The 16,937-nt window shown below is 49.9% G+C and overlaps 1 protein-coding gene across 3 annotated transcripts in view; it reads left to right on the forward strand.

Moving 5' to 3' along the window:
* The window catches only part of CRTC2 (CREB regulated transcription coactivator 2), a 44,444-nt gene that overhangs the window by 10,597 nt on the left and 16,910 nt on the right, over positions 1 to 16,937 (forward strand). For 2 of the 3 annotated variants that reach the window (XM_054994979.1, XM_054994988.1), the window contains exons 2-9: positions 850 to 951; positions 2,510 to 2,626; positions 2,844 to 2,905; positions 5,728 to 5,796; positions 9,583 to 9,686; positions 12,675 to 12,704; positions 13,682 to 13,764; positions 16,447 to 16,496. In XM_054994979.1, the coding sequence (XP_054850954.1) occupies positions 850 to 951; positions 2,510 to 2,626; positions 2,844 to 2,905; positions 5,728 to 5,796; positions 9,583 to 9,686; positions 12,675 to 12,704; positions 13,682 to 13,764; positions 16,447 to 16,496 (617 nt within the window). The remainder of the gene's footprint in view (positions 1 to 849; positions 952 to 2,509; positions 2,627 to 2,843; positions 2,906 to 5,727; positions 5,797 to 9,582; positions 9,687 to 12,674; positions 12,705 to 13,681; positions 13,765 to 16,446; positions 16,497 to 16,937) is intronic. The other variant, XM_054994997.1, reaches the window with a different exon arrangement.

Genomic DNA, 16,937 nt, shown 5'->3' on the forward strand with positions numbered 1-16,937 from the left:
TTTCTTTGCTTGGTCACCTGGAGCCAATTCTCAGCTCGCCCCAGGTGGCTAGACCACTTAATAGCCTGTCACATGTCCTTGCATCTTCACTCTACAACCCATCTGCATTCTAGCAGACACGTTTGTCTATAGGAATAATTTCCACTGGAATACTACTCTTTCAAGTGATAAGTGTGTACTTGATGCTGAAACCGTTCCCGAATGGAATGTCATAAAAACGTGCACTCTGTTGCTGGAGCAAATCGTTCAAACCTGAGTCAAAGGCTTGACTTCACCTACTTGGCATTGACAGAACTAACTAGACCTTGGACCTTTCCCTCCCTTTTGAGGAGCGGGGTCTTCATAAAGGGATGGTCAGCTTGTGGTCAGCTTGTTCGAGAGCCTTGGCTAGTTGGCCGTGCTCCGTGTCTATGCATGAGAATTCCAGAGCGATCTTCCAGTTGCCTTTGGAGGGAGAGGGAGAGAAAGTACAAGGGGATCCTATATTGCAGGTCCCTCATTGAATCGTGTCTTGGCACAATTTGCATGCAGAAAGCTAAAGTATAATCTCTTCCAGGCCAGTCTTGGGTCCTTTGGCCACCAGACCCTGTTCCCCGTAAAGAAAAGCCTTGCTCTTCCCCGAGGGTTGCCTGTGTTCTTTTTCATCAAAGATGGTGAAAGAGTAACCCGAGTTTTTTTCAGAAACTCTGTTCCCATGCACAAAGGCCAACAACATGAGATGTGTGTACAAACGTTATCAAGAGACCAAGCTGGTTCTACGGGTTGCCATCGTCTGCAGACATCTCCCTTACTGCAGGCAATGGGAAGGGGTTACTTGGGAGCTGACGTGCGTCTTCTTTTTGTATACAGTTGCAGGCCCAGAAGCTACGTTTAGCACACCGACGTGGGCCTTACTACGGTGGCTCGCTGCCCAATGTCAACCAGATCGGGAGCGGTGCCTCGGAGTTTCAGGTATTTCGTCATATTTTTTTTAATTTTACAAAATTTGCACCCTGCCTTTCTGCTCTCATAAGGGCCACCCAGGCAGCTAACAGATTACGACGTACGTCATAAAATCACACCTGAAAAACTATTAAAAGCAACAAGAAACACATCATTAAAACAATTAAAACCAGAGCTAAGATATATGCAGTTGGGAAGGAATGAGGGATCGCTTAAGGAAGGGGATATAAAACAAACAAGTCTTCTTCACCCACTGGTGGAAGATGGCAACACGAAAGGGCAGGTGAGTCTTCTTGGGGAGAGAGTTGCAGAGTTTTGGTGCCACAACGGAGAAGGCCCTCTCCTGGTTTGCCACTCGCCTAATCTCAGAAGATAACCGATATCTGAGCTGTGCAGCCGCTGATTTCTCCCATTTGGGTCTGGAGGGCTCTGCCCCTGTTAAGGCTTTATATAGGTGCATGTAACGGAGTTCAAGTTGATATCTTTTATTTCTTCTTTTCCAAGTGCGTCTTCTGTGCCTTGCACAACTGCATGGGAGGCAGAAATTGAACAGGCGCCGCTTCCTCCATGGCTGCATCTCCATTCCGGGGCAAGTTAGCCTGTTGAATTTCTGCTCAGGGTAGCTCCCGGCCAGAGGGAGAAAGAGAAACACAAGTGGCACATCCCTCTAGCCTTTATCGACTCTTCTGGTCTGAAACTGGAACTGATTTGTGGCCTTTGGTCAACAGTGGCGAGGCCCACGGTGACGCTGCACCCTGGCAGGATTGTGCCAAATGCTGCTACGGATAAAAAGGGGAAATTAGGGGCCTAATTTTTGATGGGTTGAGAAAAGGGGAGAGGGTGATGAGGGTCGAACAGCCCGGGAGTCGTTAAGTTACTGTGGGTGGGTGTTTCTTATTCCTGCCTTGGGATAGGGGGATTGCTTACCCCATTTGGAGCAGAATATTTCCGATTCCTAGGTGCTGTTGTTACATCTTTAACGTACCAGCTGTGTGTAGGGAATAAAAGAATGGGGTGTGCGTACTTCTTCCCATAAGTCCGTTTCTGGGAAAGGCTGGGGCCACTCAGAGCGAAGGGCCAGTTTTCCCTTTGCGGTGCCACTGCGCCGGATCCCCGCCCACAGCAAGTGCAAGGCGCCTTCGTCGATGCAAGAGGCCAGAAGCCTTTTTCGTCCGAGGAAGGCTGCTTGCATTGGGGGAATGCTCCGGCAAGAGGTATCTTACCCTGAGTCTTTGGGTGCTGCTGCCGTTTTCCCCATCTTGTACAAGAGGGAGCGCTATCAAGGGTTACTATTGGGTGGAAGACGCTTCGTGCCTCCCGCCCTTGAGGCGTCCAGCTACTGAGAAAGGAGCACGCCGTGTGGCCCTATCCCAGGCGTTCTTCCTTGCCTATACTCCAGCGAGTATAGGCAAGAGCGGGAATTGTTTTCTCTTTCTTAAAAATGTTTTAAATGTCTGATCCAGACTCCGCAAGAGCCAGGTATCTCCGTGTTGTTTTCTTTCCTTGCTTTGGACGGTTGGTCGGAAGCCTCTGCTAACCCCGGCTTCCTTCCTCTGTGTCCCTGCAGGGCCCTCTCCATTCGCCTCTGGATTCAGCCCGGGGCACGCGGCACCACGGCTTGGTGGAAAGGGTACAGCGGGACCCCCGGCGCATGATGTCTCCTGTCTCCCGCTACATGCGTCAGATATCCTTTTGATCGCATAGTCGCTCTTTCCCCCCTCCCTCTTGCTTCTCTGGCTCTTCCGCGGCAGGAGTGGTGCTTCGTCCCGGCTCTGGGGATTAAAGAGTATTAGCAGAATTCCCTGCTTCAGGCCATCTGGTTTCTCGTACTAGCTAGCAACCCCTCCTCCTCTCTCCCACCCCATCTCCGAGCCGATGTCTTCCTTAACCCGCCTTCTCACGTGGACAGCTCTCCCTACAGCCCAGCGTACCTGTCGCCTCCTGCGGAGCCCAGTTGGAGGAGGTAAAGTTCGCCCTGTCTTTATTTGAAGTTTCAAGAGCCTCTTCCATTTCCCCACCGCCCTGCTCTGGCACCCTCGTTTGGCAGAAGGTGGGAGCAGGAACGGCAGCCAGCGCCCTCCATCAGGTTCAGTTCTAAGCTGTCCAAATTCCTGGGTGAAGATTGGTGATAAACAGAACCAAACTTTTTTCGCCTTGAATCCTAGCATCAGGGGCGGGTGACTTCAGCGCTCTCCTTTGCCTATGATTTGGGTGCTGGTCAGCCAGAAGAACGGCCAACTTCTTTTAATGGGTGTGTCCAGGGGTCATCTGGGGGCGGAGGCTGGAGCCCTTGTTCCCCAGCTCCGGGCAGAAGACCGGTTCTCCAACCAAGCTGTTCTTGGAGCCTTCAGCTGGCACAGTGTGGAGGGCACGAGTTCATCACAGGAGCATGGCTCGATCCCAGCTCTTGGTGGTGCGGTGGCAAGGGGGGGGGCAGGTGGTGCCTCCTGCGAGATGGCCAGCCAGGTGGTAGTTGAGTCTGCAGATGGCTCAGCTTGGAATTGGCCGGGCAACAAGCATCCCTGACTTGGTAACATGATTTCTTGAACCAGCTTGGCTTGAGAGTCCAACTCCCACAGGCTGGGCTGGTGTAAGGAATCTCCTCGCTCCCAGCAAAGGATGCTTGCTGGTATGGCCCCCTGCTTCGGATGAGGGTTACCCGATCTCAAGTTTATGGAAGAAGAAGAAGACTAAACTCTCAGGCTGAGGGGCCAGGATTGAAAAGGCAGAATATTTTCTGCTTGGTTGAGAGATTCCGATGTGCAACCTGCTTTCTTTATCAGTCAGGCTCCAGCCTGGCTCTTCTTCCTGTTGAAGAAGGAACAGCAATGGTGCAGGAAAAGAATTCTTTAATATTGAGTAACATCAGGGTACTCAATATTAAAGAATTCTTTTCCTGAACCATTGCTGTTCCTTCTTCGTTTTTTGACTTGGTATGCCCTCCCCCTTCTTCTTCCTATTGGGCATCACCTGGCCGTACCTAATCCCACCAGTTCCGTCCCAATCGGTCAGGCACCGCCCCTTAACTCTTAGGCTCCTCCCCTTATGTCTCCAGGTCTGAGGCTGGTTCCAGGAACCTAGAGAGCCTTCTTCAGAGCACTTCTGCCCTTTCCCCTCCCTACTTGGTCGAGTTTCTCCTCCTAGCTGTGGCTGTAGGCACCTCTGAACCAGAGGAGGAAGCCAGAAACATGCTCCCTTGAACCTTTATCACAGGAGTCAAAGGAGTTGAGACTTCCATTTGGGAAACCATTTTCATTAGCTTCGAGAGGAGAGCCCCCTATGTGACTTGCTTTGGTGTCCTGGAAGAGGCAAGACAGCCCTTGACTTTCCAAGTTAGCCTGCTTCTTAAAACCAAAGGCACTGAGAACTCCGGCCTTCCCTTGTATCCTAGAAGAGTGAAATGCAATGGGGAATGGCATTCTGTACGTGACTTGGGAGTGCTCTGCTTTATTACGCCTTTCCTTATTTGACGGCCGTGTCACAGAAGCTTTGCCTAAGACAGGAAGGCGCTTTCAAAATCTGCTTCCTCCCCAGCCTGTCCTGTAATTCTGGTCAGGCCTCTAAGAGCATAGTTGCGGCAGCATAGTGGTTAAGTGGCTGGGCTGTGCACCAGCCCTCTGCTGGTTCGACTCCCACTCCTGCCTTGAGTTCTGCAGGCGGCCTTGGGGAAGCCGCTCCTCTCAGCTGTATCGTGGGGATAATAACAACACCGTTCACTGCTCTGAGCGTGGCACTAATCTGTCCAGAAGGGCGGCATAAAAGCACACTGTTATTATTATTACTATTAAGAGTGGCATGAGGAGAACTGCTGTCTTGTTTTCCTGTGGCTGGCCTCCTGCAGGCGCCCCTACTTCGGGGCTGGGCAGCATTTCAAGAGGCTGCTTTGGAGGCCAAGATGAAGGAAGGGCAGCCCTTCCTCCCCTCCCCCCCCATCACCACCAGTGGTACATTCCAGATGTTGGACCCTTCCAATGGGAAGCCTATCCCTCACCGGGATGACCGTTCCATTCTTAAAGGTCTGAGGTGGGGGGGGGTCAGCCCCTTTAACCTATAGCGACACGACCATCATCCCTCCTCTGGGACAATCCTTGCCCTGTTCTTCCTTGGGGTTTCCCGGGTCCCCGGGGCAGGCCGAATGAATTGGTGTATCGTTAAAAACGGTTTTCGTGTCGTGCAGGTGCTTTGTGTCGCATCCACTCGTTCGTTCCTTTCTCTTTCGCCTCTCTGCTGCTTCCAAACTTCTTTCCTGCTTGGGGGACTCCTGGTGAAGGCTCTGCGTGTGCTACTCCACCCCAACCCCTCCCCAAATCTTGCAGCTTTCTGCCTGCCACATCCCTGTGGAGAGAGACTCAACAGGGTCGTGTCCTCGTGCTGCGGGGTGGGGCGTATGTGTAAGGAAGGGGGGCTGCAGGGGGGCGCCAACAATTCAAGGCCAGTCTTATCCAGAGGGGGAGCTGGATAGAGAAGAACTGAAGTCCTGTAGCCTCTGGGGCTTTGTCCCCTCACAGGATGTGGAGTTGGGCGGTGGGCACGCTTTGCTACTCACTTTCTTCCTCCACTCCCTAAATCTCCTTATTCTCCCCTCATTAGCTCTCCTGCCCGCCCCCCCCCGGCCCCCCCCAATTCGATCTCTCCCTTCTGCTTGGGCAGCTTTCATTCCACCACCGTTCTCTCTCTCTCTTTGTCTGTGCCGCCAAATTACTAATCCCCAAGTGGGTGGTGGTGGTAGTCTTCATTTCCCCCGCCCCCCCCCCACAAGTAACCCTACTGTTTTTTGTTGCAAAGGACTATGCCCTGGGGTAAATTTCCCACGGAGAAAGGACACCTGTTTAGGCTGCCGACGGTACTCAACAGGTGAACCACTTTTGATTCCATATTCCCCCCCCCCATCTCTCTCTCTCTCTTTTTCAACCGTTTCGAGCTGTTGTTAATCAGACCTTTGAGCGTCTCGTTTTTTACGAGAAGCTGCCGTCTCCGTAGGCTGGTGGGGAGGGGGAAATGCTGACTGCAGGGGATCCAGGCATGTCCCTAGGAGCTGGCACGGCAGACTTGGATCTGGGAGACCCAGGTTCGAATTCTACCTCTGCCACGGAAGCTCACTGGGTGACCGTGGGCCAGTCACACACACACACTCAACCTAACCTACCCTGCAGGGTTATTGTGAGGGTAAAACAGAAGAAAGGAGAATGATGCAAGCTGCTCTGGGTCTCGATTAGGGGGAAAGGCGGGGTATAAATAAAGTGGTCAGGACAGGCAGTCTTCTTTCCTTCTGAAAGGCCCTACTCCCCCCCCCCCCCGCCATGTTCCTTCTGCTAAAGGAATCCTGGTTGCTGATGTGGCCAAAGGCCACAGTGACCTGTTTAGAAGCTGCGCTGATGGGCTTCACAGGACCAAACTCCCTGTTTGGGGAGGGCTCATCGCTAAGTTGGCTCGTAAGCAGAAGGTCCCCGGTTCTGTCCCTGGCATCTTCTGTAAAAGGGTGTCGGGTAGCAGATGTGGGGGAAGGATGTTCCATGTGAGACCCTGGAAAGCCACTGCCGGTCTGAGCATGGTAACACAGAGCCAAGCTACAAGTGACGCCGGACACAGGTTGGACACTTGTCAGCTTCCCTCAAGTTTCGATGGGAAATGTAGGCATCCTGGTCTTGCAGCTGTATTGGAGAGCCAAGGTGAAAAACCAGGACGCCTACATTTCCCATCAAAACTTGAGGGAAGCTGACAAGTGTCCAACCTGTGTCAGGCGTCACTTGTAGCTTGGCTCTCTGTATTTTAAAGATCAGTGCCAAAGTAGCCCAAATCCTGCACAGGTCTTCAGCCGATGTAAATTCAGTATATTGCCTTATCCTGCTTTGGCCAGTCGTTGGCTGATTCCGCACACGTTGGATAATGCATTTTCAATGCACTTTAGCGATCGTTTGGAAGTGGATTTTTTGTTTCACACTTGAAAAATTCAGTTCCAAATGATCTCTAAAGAGGATTGGAAGTGCATTATCCAATGTGTGCAGAATCAGTCACAGTGTGTGTTGTGTGTGTGTGTGAGGTCACCAGGTCCTCGTCCCTCGATTGCCTGTGATCTCTGCCTTCTGAGACACAGCCAGGCATTTGTCTGCACTTTCAAGCTTGCCTTTAGGACTAGAAGCTTGATTTAAAACAACAAAAAAATAAAATCCGTGTTCTGTGACAGATACAGCACTAGCGATCTTGGAAGAACTCTGCTGGGCGATACCTGAGTTTCTATCTAGTCCAGCGTCCCCTACCTACAGCCGTCAACCATGCTCACAAGAACAGTGTGAGGGCCCGTGGTCCTCTCCTACTGTTTAGCACAACTTGGAACTGGTATTCAGTGGTAGACAGCCTCGGAACATGGAGGTTCTGTTGCTGGTTGTTATGGGTATTGGCAACTATCAGAACTGCCTTCCTGGGTCCGACTAAAAGTCCAACAAATCCAGCAGCCAAGCAGATGCATTCCGGAAGCCCGCAACCAGGCTTTGAAGATAGCCTTCTCCGACGGGCAGTGTTCAGAAGTAGACTGTCTCTGGACATGCAAGTTCCATTTAGCTGTCGCGGCTGGTAATCCCCGATAGAGCTGTCCTGCTTCATGAATTTATCTAATCCCCTTTTAAAGCTGTCCAGGGTTTTCCTTTTTGTGCATTTGCAGAATGAAAACGTCGACCGGCAGCTTCTAGGTCACGATTAATTTCCATCCTTGGATTTTGAAATGGATAATTCGTAAAGCGCAGAGTTCTGCCTTGCACCCCCCCTTTCCCCCTTGGTGTAGCTTTTACTTCCTGCCCTCCCACCCCCCTTTAGATTTAAGATCCTGGAGATCCATCTCCCCCCCCCCCCCCGCCCCAATGCTGGGCTTGCTTCAGTAGACAAGGGGATTGGAAGCCAGCTCTTGAGTTTGTTGTGGGCGAGCACGCATGCAGCTCCACTGGGATCCTTCAACAATGCCCCCCTTTGTTACTCCCCCAGAGAATGTACACCCAGCGACTTCCCTTGCCTTTCATCCCTCTGCGTTGGTCCCCAAAGGCTTCATTAAAATGCTGGGATTGAGTGTGGCGGGGGTGGGGAGAGACCGGAGAGGCAGGGTGTTAGAAGTGAACGTTCGTGCTATCCATGCCCCAGCCTGCAAACAGTCTCTCCCTTGTCCCTGTCTCTGGGCGTTTTGTTAATTTGGCACGGCTGTCCCCTCCTTTGCTTCCTCTCTTCTGCATCCTCCCTTGTCTCTCTGGGTGCAAATTTAGAACGTGGAAAGCTCAGAGCCTCGGGAGGAGGAGATGCTGCAGAGGGAGGTTGCATGCTACAGGCCCTTCCAGGCTGTCCTACTAAGAATGTGACCCTTTCAGAGATGGACCCCCCCCCAATATAGCAGTAGAGGGAGAATGGGCTAAAGCATGTTCAGAGGTCAAACCCTTGTAATGTGAATTTCCTGGGCTCCCCGATTGCAGAATGAGAGCGCAGAATCAATTTTGAGATGGGTGGAGGGGCTTATGGCTTCTCCCAAATCACTCATTCTCTGCAAGTAAAATGAGGGGAGGGAAAAAAAAACAGTCAAGGGGCAAAGGGAAATTCTAGTCCAGCCATTTCAGGCTGTGCTTTTTTTCTTTTTTTTTGGCAGGAAGATTTTTTAAACAAATTATTTGGGGGGGACGGACAATGAAGCATACAGTTCTTCACCGGACTGCTTGTTCACACATGCTAGGAGAATGAGGCGGTAGCCCGCTGCGGGGGTAGAAATGGACGTCGCCATTTCAGACTGCACGCGAGTGTCACATTTTTTTGGCACACCGACCTGTGTTTAAAACTCTCTGCAAATAAAAAACTGGCACGGCGGTAAGAAGAAAAAAGAGAAGGGGGAAACTCCCCCCCCCCCCCCGCTGGCCCGAGTTTCTGTTTGCGTGGAGTTTTTTGTGCAGATGATCGTTCAGGGCACTGGCCGTTCTGCCCCCCCCCCCTTGTGCTCTGGCTACCTTATTTTCCTGCCTTGCGTGAACTGGGCTTCATTTTGTTGCATGCTTGTACAAGAGGAAATAATAGACTTTGCAACAGGGGGAACAGAGGGGGCAAGAATACTTCATTGGCAAAGTTGAGTCCTGGATTGGATTAATAATTTGGAGACCCCACCCCCTCTTCAGTCTATGCACCTAGGAAAAAAGTTTGGCACAAAATCTTTAGAAAGGGCGCAGAGGGCATCGTAAACATATGTGCGTTACTCTCCCTAAATGCTATGAGCGGTGTGGAGCTCTAGGATGATGGGTAAGTGAGGGGCTGAGGCAGCAGAAATTCATGCACCTCAGCAAAACTACAGTTCCCAGAGTTCCATAGGGCAAACCCTGTCTCTTATTGTTTGGCCTTGCAAATTTGATTTGGGTTCTAGAAAAATCGGGTTGTTTTTTTTAGAGTAAACATGTAAAGCAAACCTAGCAGGTGTATTTTATTTCTTTTGGCACAGGTGGGAGACGTAGAAGAGTTCTGTCTTTCCCTTAGCTGTGCTTGGCGTTTACCAAAGCCCACGGACAAACTTTGGGGGATTGCTACGGCTACCTGACAGCTTTAGCTCACGACAGACCCAGGGATTCTACTTGACCGTTTTTTAAAAATCATGATTATAGTAATAATGGTTTTCTTTGCAACCAGAACAAATTCTGACTCTGCCTTGCATACGAGCGTGATGAATCCCAACCCGCAGGACACATATTTGGGCACTTCTCAAGGCGTTCCCCCTCCAAATCGCAAGACTGGTGAGTGGTCTTCCCTTTCGGCATCTTTATCTGGCATTCCTGGAGAAGAAAGGGGGAAGACTTTAAATAACGGGGAGCCACTGTGGAGGGGTGGAGGTTAGAAGTGATTCCGGCAGGAATTCCATAATGTGCACCCAAACCTTCCTCTACCATTGCCCGTGAAGACTGGGTGCATTGGATGGGTTTTCTAGCTTCTGAGGGTTGGTTAAAAAAATCACCACCCGCCAAGTTGCCTGTTTCTTCCTGCTTTATACCCTCAGCCCTGGTGTGTTCTGAGGTAAAATTCCCTTAGAGGTGATTTGGGTCCAGTAGCACTTTAGAGAGCAACTAGATTTTCAGGGTGTGAGCTTTTGAGAGAGCTTTGACTCTCAAAAACTCACACCCTGAAAATCTAGTTGGTCTCTAAAGTGCTACTGGACCCAAATCTTGCTCTTCTGCTACAAACCACAGTTGCCCACCTGAAACTGTCCCCGAGAGGCGCATCAGTTCCCTGTGGTCAATATTTTAATAACAACAACAACATTCGATTTATATACCGCCCTTCAGGGCAACTTAATGCCCACTCAGAGCGGTTTACAAAGTATGTCACTATTATCCCCACAACAAAACACCCTGTGAGGTGGGTGGGGCTCAGAGAGCTCCAGAGAACTGTGACTAGCCCAAGGTCACCCAGCTGGCTTCAAGTGGAGGAGTGGGGAATCAAACGCAGCTCTCCAGATTAAGAGACCCATGCTCTTAACCACTATACCAAACTGGCTTTCTTGCTTTCTTTTGCCATTTATAGTCCACCTTTCTCACTGAGACTCAAGGCGGATTACATGGTGTGAGATTAGTACAATCAGTAGCAAGGACAAGGGCAGGCATTTCCATACAGTGTCAAGAACATTTCCGTAAACAATGCCACAGGATAAATAAATACAAGTTTACAAAGACATAGCATTGGCAAGGATCCAGTATGGGGTTGAGGAATTGCTGAGACAGAACATAATCAGTTCTAGGACTGACATTAAACAACATGAAGCACAGGTAGTATATAGGAGTACATATTTAAAGCAGCAGATAATATGCAAGGCAACAGTGGTGAAGTCTATGGTTCCTAACTCATTAGCAAAACATCTGGGACCCCCTCCCTACAATACTGCCCTCCTATCTGAGAAAAAGACCTTTTTGAGTAATTCAGTTTTGCGTTGTTTGCGGAAAGCCAGGAGGGTGGGGGCTCTCCTGACCTCCTCAGGCAGGCCGTTCCACAGGGTAGGGGCCACCACAGAGAAGGCCCGTGTATGGGCTGCTGTTGATTTCGCCCATGTACAGGCCAGTACCTGCAAGAGACCCTGTTCAGATGAGCAAAGCTGCTGTGGAGGGACATAGGGAGGGAGGTGGTCCCGTAGGAATGCTGGACCAAGGCCGTGAAAAGCTTTGTATGTAATAATCAATACATTGAACTGAGCACGGTAACTGATAGGTAGCCAATGGAATGACTGTAGGACAGGAGTGATGTTCAAGCTCCTGCTCGCTCTGCTAACAGTCGAGCTGCAGTATTTTGCACTAACTGGAGCCTCCTAGTTAACTTACATGGGAGACCAATGTATAGTGCGTTACAGTAGTCAAGTTTTGATGTTACCATAGCATATGTTGAGCGTATCTACCCTACCGACATAAACTACTGCAATAATCAAGGAAGCCACGGCCTCCAGTTGGCAAGATCTGAGCAAGGCTGTTAATGATAGGAAGTTTTGGAGCCTGTTAATTCATAGGGTCGCCATAAGTCGGAAACAACTTGATGGCACATAACGTGCACGTTCTAATTCTTTTCCCTGTGGAACTGTAGTTTTTGTGGTGGTGCGTGTAGTTGTGGTGATTAACAGGAGTTTATAACTGATCTTATTTATTCAGAGGAGTCAGCCGTGTTAGTCTGTAGTAGCAAAATTGAAAAGAGTCCAGTAGCACCTTTAAGACTAACCAACTTTACTGTAGCATAAGCTTTCGAGAATTACTGTTCTCTTCCTCAGATGCTTCAACGCATCTGACGACGAGAACTGTGATTCTGGAAAGCTTATGCTCCAGTAAAGCTGGTTATTCTTAAAGGTGCTACTGGACTCTTTTCGATTTTGATCTCATTCATTCGTTCATTCAGATTTCTAAACCACCCTCTCCCTTAATTGGGCTCAGGGCAGTGTACAACATTCTAAAACAATTCTAACAGCATAAACAAATATGTGTAATTAAACGTATTAGACAGTTATACATCGAATCAATAAATCAAGGTAAAAACCATGAAAACAGTGCAACCTGAGTTAGAGATGGCGTTAAACAATATATATTTGCTCCGTAAGGGGACAGACAGTGAGGCCAGATATGATGGTAACTGTTGCTGTCCTCAACCGTAAACCTGGTGGAACATCTCTTGTCTTGCACGCCCTGCAGGATTGTAGTAGGTCCCGCAGGGCATGAATGTCACCAGTCAGAGTTCTACCAGGCAGGTGCCAGGGCTGAGAAAGCCCTGGCTTTAGTCAACGACAGCCAGACATCTTTTGGGCCAGGGATCACCAGTAAATTCTGAGCGCAACCCTCTCCATCAAATCCCCAGACCTAAGCTGGGTGAACCAAGGAAGTCCAGGGAATGGTGAACCCCCTCTGGACATCTTTTATCTTGAAAACCCTAAGGGTCAAACCTTAACCTCTCTTATCTTGAATACTCTAAGGGGTCACCCTAGGTCAGCTGCGACTTGAAGGCACTTTCCACCCCAGGACTGAAGAGTTCAAATCCCCACTCAGCCACGATGCTAACCTTGGGCCCGTCACTCAGAGCTTAAGCCTACCTCACAGGATTGTTGTGAGGATGAAATTCTGGTGATCGTTGGAGTTCCTCAGGGCAAAAATATATAGATAGCCAGCTTGGCTGAAGGGGGCACAGAAGTTGTGATGCCTAAAGAAAAAGCCCATGTTTAGCCTCTGCCCCTGACTGTGTTATTTCATTTCTGTTTTCAGGTTACCTGGATGGGGACGTTGATAGCAAAGGTAATTTTTGCTTCTTCACCTGCCCCTCACTGGCCTTCACAAGCCCTTTTACCTTCCTCGTCAGAGTTGGCTTGGCTTGGTTTTAAATGCGCGTAGCACTGAAGAAGACAAACCTCACCTAGCAATTCTTGAGGCATGAAGTCCTGGGTGGGAATCTCTCCACCTGCCCTGGCCTCGCTAGCTGCCCACTATCAGCCTCAGGCCCTGCAGGTTGCAATTTGGAGGTAACTGGGGAGGGAGGAGGGAGATGGGGGCTACTTTCTTACTAAAATAACACAGGGGAGTTTTCAGACGTACTTCAGGGAAGTGCTAAACCTCATTAAAAGAACAACAGCTTGAGCCATTAGCAAGTTTAGGGCTGGGCCTAGATAATTTTACCTCGCTCTTACGAGGAGTGAGCTTTTGTCCCTGCAGGAGCACTAAAAAGAGCTTCCAGCAGGGGCAGGTTTCTCTTGCCCCACCTCCCCAAAACTGCAAACGCTGTAAGAAACTAAGCTAGTGCTCCCTTGCTCGCGATCAAGAATGCAGGCCTTGAAATGAAGATAGCTTTCCTTTGCCTTATCTTAGTAGGAGGGACTGGTTGGGACTACAGCCCCCACTATGCCCTTTTCTGGGCACCTTTATCATTTGGGGGGCTAGAGCATGCTGGGGAGTGTAGTCTCTGCCCAGTGATCCAGAGGAGTGAGCCGTGTTAGTCTGTAGTAGCAAAATCGAAAAGAGTCCAGTAGCCCCTTTAAGACTAACCAACTTTACTGTAGCATAAGCTTTCGAGAATTACTGTTCTCTTCTTCAGATGCGTCAACGCGTCTGACGAAGAGAACTGTGATTCTCGAAAGCTTATGCCACAGTTAAGTTGGTTAGTCTTAAAGGTGCTACTGGACTCTTTTCGATTTCTCTGCCCAGTGCGTGGCTTCTTTTGCAAAGGAAGCGTTGTTGCCTCAGCTGCTGACGGGGCGTTTTCTCTCCCCTACTTCCAGTGTTTCTTTTCCAAGTGCCTTCCATTGAAGAGAGCCTCCCGGAAGACAGCAAACAGCTGTTGAAACCCTGGGACACGAAAAAGGTAGGTGTGGGCATGTGTTACGGAAGAAGGATTGTATTGACGGGAGGTGGTTGCGTTCTGGATGGAGCGGTTCTCAGGGTGTCTGTTTTCCCTTGCCCTCAGTAAGGAAAAAGTAGCTAGTTTGAGAAATGAAGGATCTGTGAGTCTCTCTACATGACATGCCTCAGCGTATGTTCGTCAAGTGTAGGGAGATGCAATGTTCGCTGGGAAGTATAGTTTAAAAAGAAAGCGCCAGCAGAGATCGCTTCTCAGAGGGTTTGTTGATTTCATCTCCCTCTCCCCGAAGGCTCTGTCAGTTTCACCTCTCCAGTCTGAAACTGTGTAGGATCCCAACCAGAGGGCAGCGAGGAAGGGAAATGGGCTGGTGCTGCCTTCCAGAGCCGGGCATGGACCTGGAGAGGTTACAATGGGCTGAAGTTTTCCCTTCTGGCATTTCACAGCCCCTTCACACCACTCCAGTGTATAGCAAAGCCTTTGCCCTGCCACCAGCTCTGTCTTTTTAAACTACCCTTCCCAGCTAACGTGGCATCTCCCGACTCGTGTTCTTCACGTCTCAGATGTCTCGTGTAGAGAGAGACTGTGCCATCTAACCCCCAAACTTCCCACTTTGGATATGTATATGGGATGGGTAGGGGTTGTGAGTATTAATGAGACAGAGTTTTTCTTGGAGGCTAGAAAAGAAGCCTCTGGCACACACGCCCCCCCCCCCCCAGCTTCTCCTCTGAATATAAAATTGTGCTGCCAGCGTTGCTCATATGACTTCGGGTGTCGACTTTGACAACAGTGAGGGCTGTAAACGTGCTGTCCCGTTTCGTTTTTGGAAAAATGAAAGCAAAACACAAACCTCCCATTGTCTTGAAGGAGGAGTTTGTGTTTCCGTCGTTTTTCAGGATGCTGTTAAAAAATAAATGAGCTGTGGTGAGGCCGGTTTCACGCATGTGGAAGAGTAAGGTGGTAGAATGGATTGCGTTGCTTCGGTCTGCAGGTTGAGGATCTTGCCAGATCACGCTTAGAACGTCTCATGTTGAAGAACTCACAACTAGAAAACCAGCAATGAGCTAGCTAGCTGTGCTAGCTTTCTGTTTGCATGGATTTTTTAAAAAAAGGAATATTCAAAACAGGGATTCTTTCCCATAGAATAAAGTGGTGTCATCCGTCCTACCACCTTGCAACTTTACCACGTCTTTCTGCTTGCATGGATCAGCCTGATACAGTGGTAGGAAGATCTCACATTTCGTAGAAAAAGAGCTGGAGGAACTCATTAGCATAACTCATTAGCATATGCCATGCCTCTTGCCATCACTGGAAGTGTGTCATTAGTATAACTGATTTGCATATGCCACACCCTCTGACCTCACCTGGATGTCATCCAGCAGCTGGATGAAAGTGAGTAAAAGGGGTGGAGGAGAACTTGGCGCAGGGGTGAGAGAGATGGGATGGAACTTCAGAACTGCAGAATTCAGTCTGGTACACGAATGCTGTTGCCCAAAAGTGTTTGGGGAGGTTGTATTGCACAGGGGTCATTTCGTAGAAAAAGAGCTGGAGGGACTCATTAGCATATGCCACGCCCCTTGCCAGCACCAGAAGTGTGTCATTGGCATAACTGATTTGCATATGCCACAGCCGCTGACATGACCTATCCTGGCTGTTTTGGACCCAATCCTGGCCATTCAGGGCCGAAATTGAGCCCAAAATGGCAATAAGGGGCTGAAAAATGGCCGAAAAGGGGCCCCAAATGGTCAGGATCGGGCCACTGCTGAGTGGGAGAGTGATCCACCACCTGTCAGAGGCCCGATCCAGGCCGTTTCAGTCCCAATCCAGGCCAAAACGGGCCCAAAATGGCCGAGAGTCCAGTGGGCGGGGCCACCTGTCATGTGACCTCTTTGGGGAACTGCTGGAACTGCGTTCCTGCGCATTCCCCCTCAAAATGAGCCCTGCTTGTATTTGAGCAATTCGCAGCCCATGTCCTCAATTTTGTAGTGGCTAGCCTGTGTGCGTGTGTGTGTACGCGCGCACACTTGCTACCACTGATAGCAATAAAAATGATCTATAGCCCAAACTCTAAGCAGAAAACTACCTGAAAGCAGCATAAGCAGCCAGGCAGCATAAACAGTTGAAATCCCATTGGTTTCATAAATAACTTTATGAGAGTGTAAAGTTAAAACAAAACATTCGAAGCAGCACAAAACGCGTCTTTTTAAAAAGAACCAGCTGATTGGATCCATTCCTCTGATGGCAACTTCTTGCATTGGGGAAGAGGGTCAGTATTGGACGAATGGTCCTGTGTGATCTAACCCAGCGTGCAGGATAAGTCCCGTCTGTTGCAGATTCAGCGTCCAAATACGAAAGCCTAGCGCAGATCCAATTCACAAAGAGGGGCGGTATGAAACTACAAGAGCAGGGCGGGGGTGGGGTGAGAAAGCTACGTAGGAATTCCAGCCCTAGCGTACTCCACAGAGCGGTCGTGGGGGTTACAAGCCCACCCATACTGGGCAGCTGTTTGTGCTGTTCTTAGCAGTTGCCAGGGAAATGCAGTGAACCATGCTTATTCTTTGGTGAGCCCTTTGGCCGCTGCAGCGCCAGCTCTGCTTTCTATCCTCGCCAGCTACTGCAGGCATTGGGAGCAGGGCGTGGTAAATTTGGCACTTGTTTGTAACGGAGCCATCTTTGTTTCTTCCTCAGCTCTCCTCCTCATCCGCCCGTCCAAGATCCTGCGAGGTTCCTGGGATCCAGTAAGTTTGGAGCTGAGGTTCCATTTCCCAGGGCAGGCGTACCAACCGCCCTCCCTCTCCGGGGGCTCTGTTTATATACGCTAAATGTACCTTTCACTTCTGATGTAGGCAGTGCTGTGTATTGGTTAGGGCTGGGGGAGGAGGGAACATGGGTTCAGATCTGTGAAGCTTGCCAGGTGACTTTGGGCCAGCCTTTTTTTCTTGGCCTGACCTACCTCACAGGGTTATTGTGGGGAATGAAATAATCAAGGGGAAGGAAGCATGCATGCCACCCTGAGTTGTTTGGAGGAGGAAGCTGGGAGGAAAATACAGCAGATACAAGATGGATGGCCAAATGGCAGTCTCTTTGCGTATGGGACGGGGTATTGCTCAGTGGCAGAGCGCTTGCTTGGCATGGTGTGAGGTTCACTCCCTGGCATCTCTGGTTAAAAGGATTGGGTC

This window comes from Eublepharis macularius, chromosome 1 (assembly GCF_028583425.1).
Source record: "Eublepharis macularius isolate TG4126 chromosome 1, MPM_Emac_v1.0, whole genome shotgun sequence".
Lineage (NCBI taxonomy): Eukaryota > Metazoa > Chordata > Lepidosauria > Squamata > Eublepharidae > Eublepharis > Eublepharis macularius.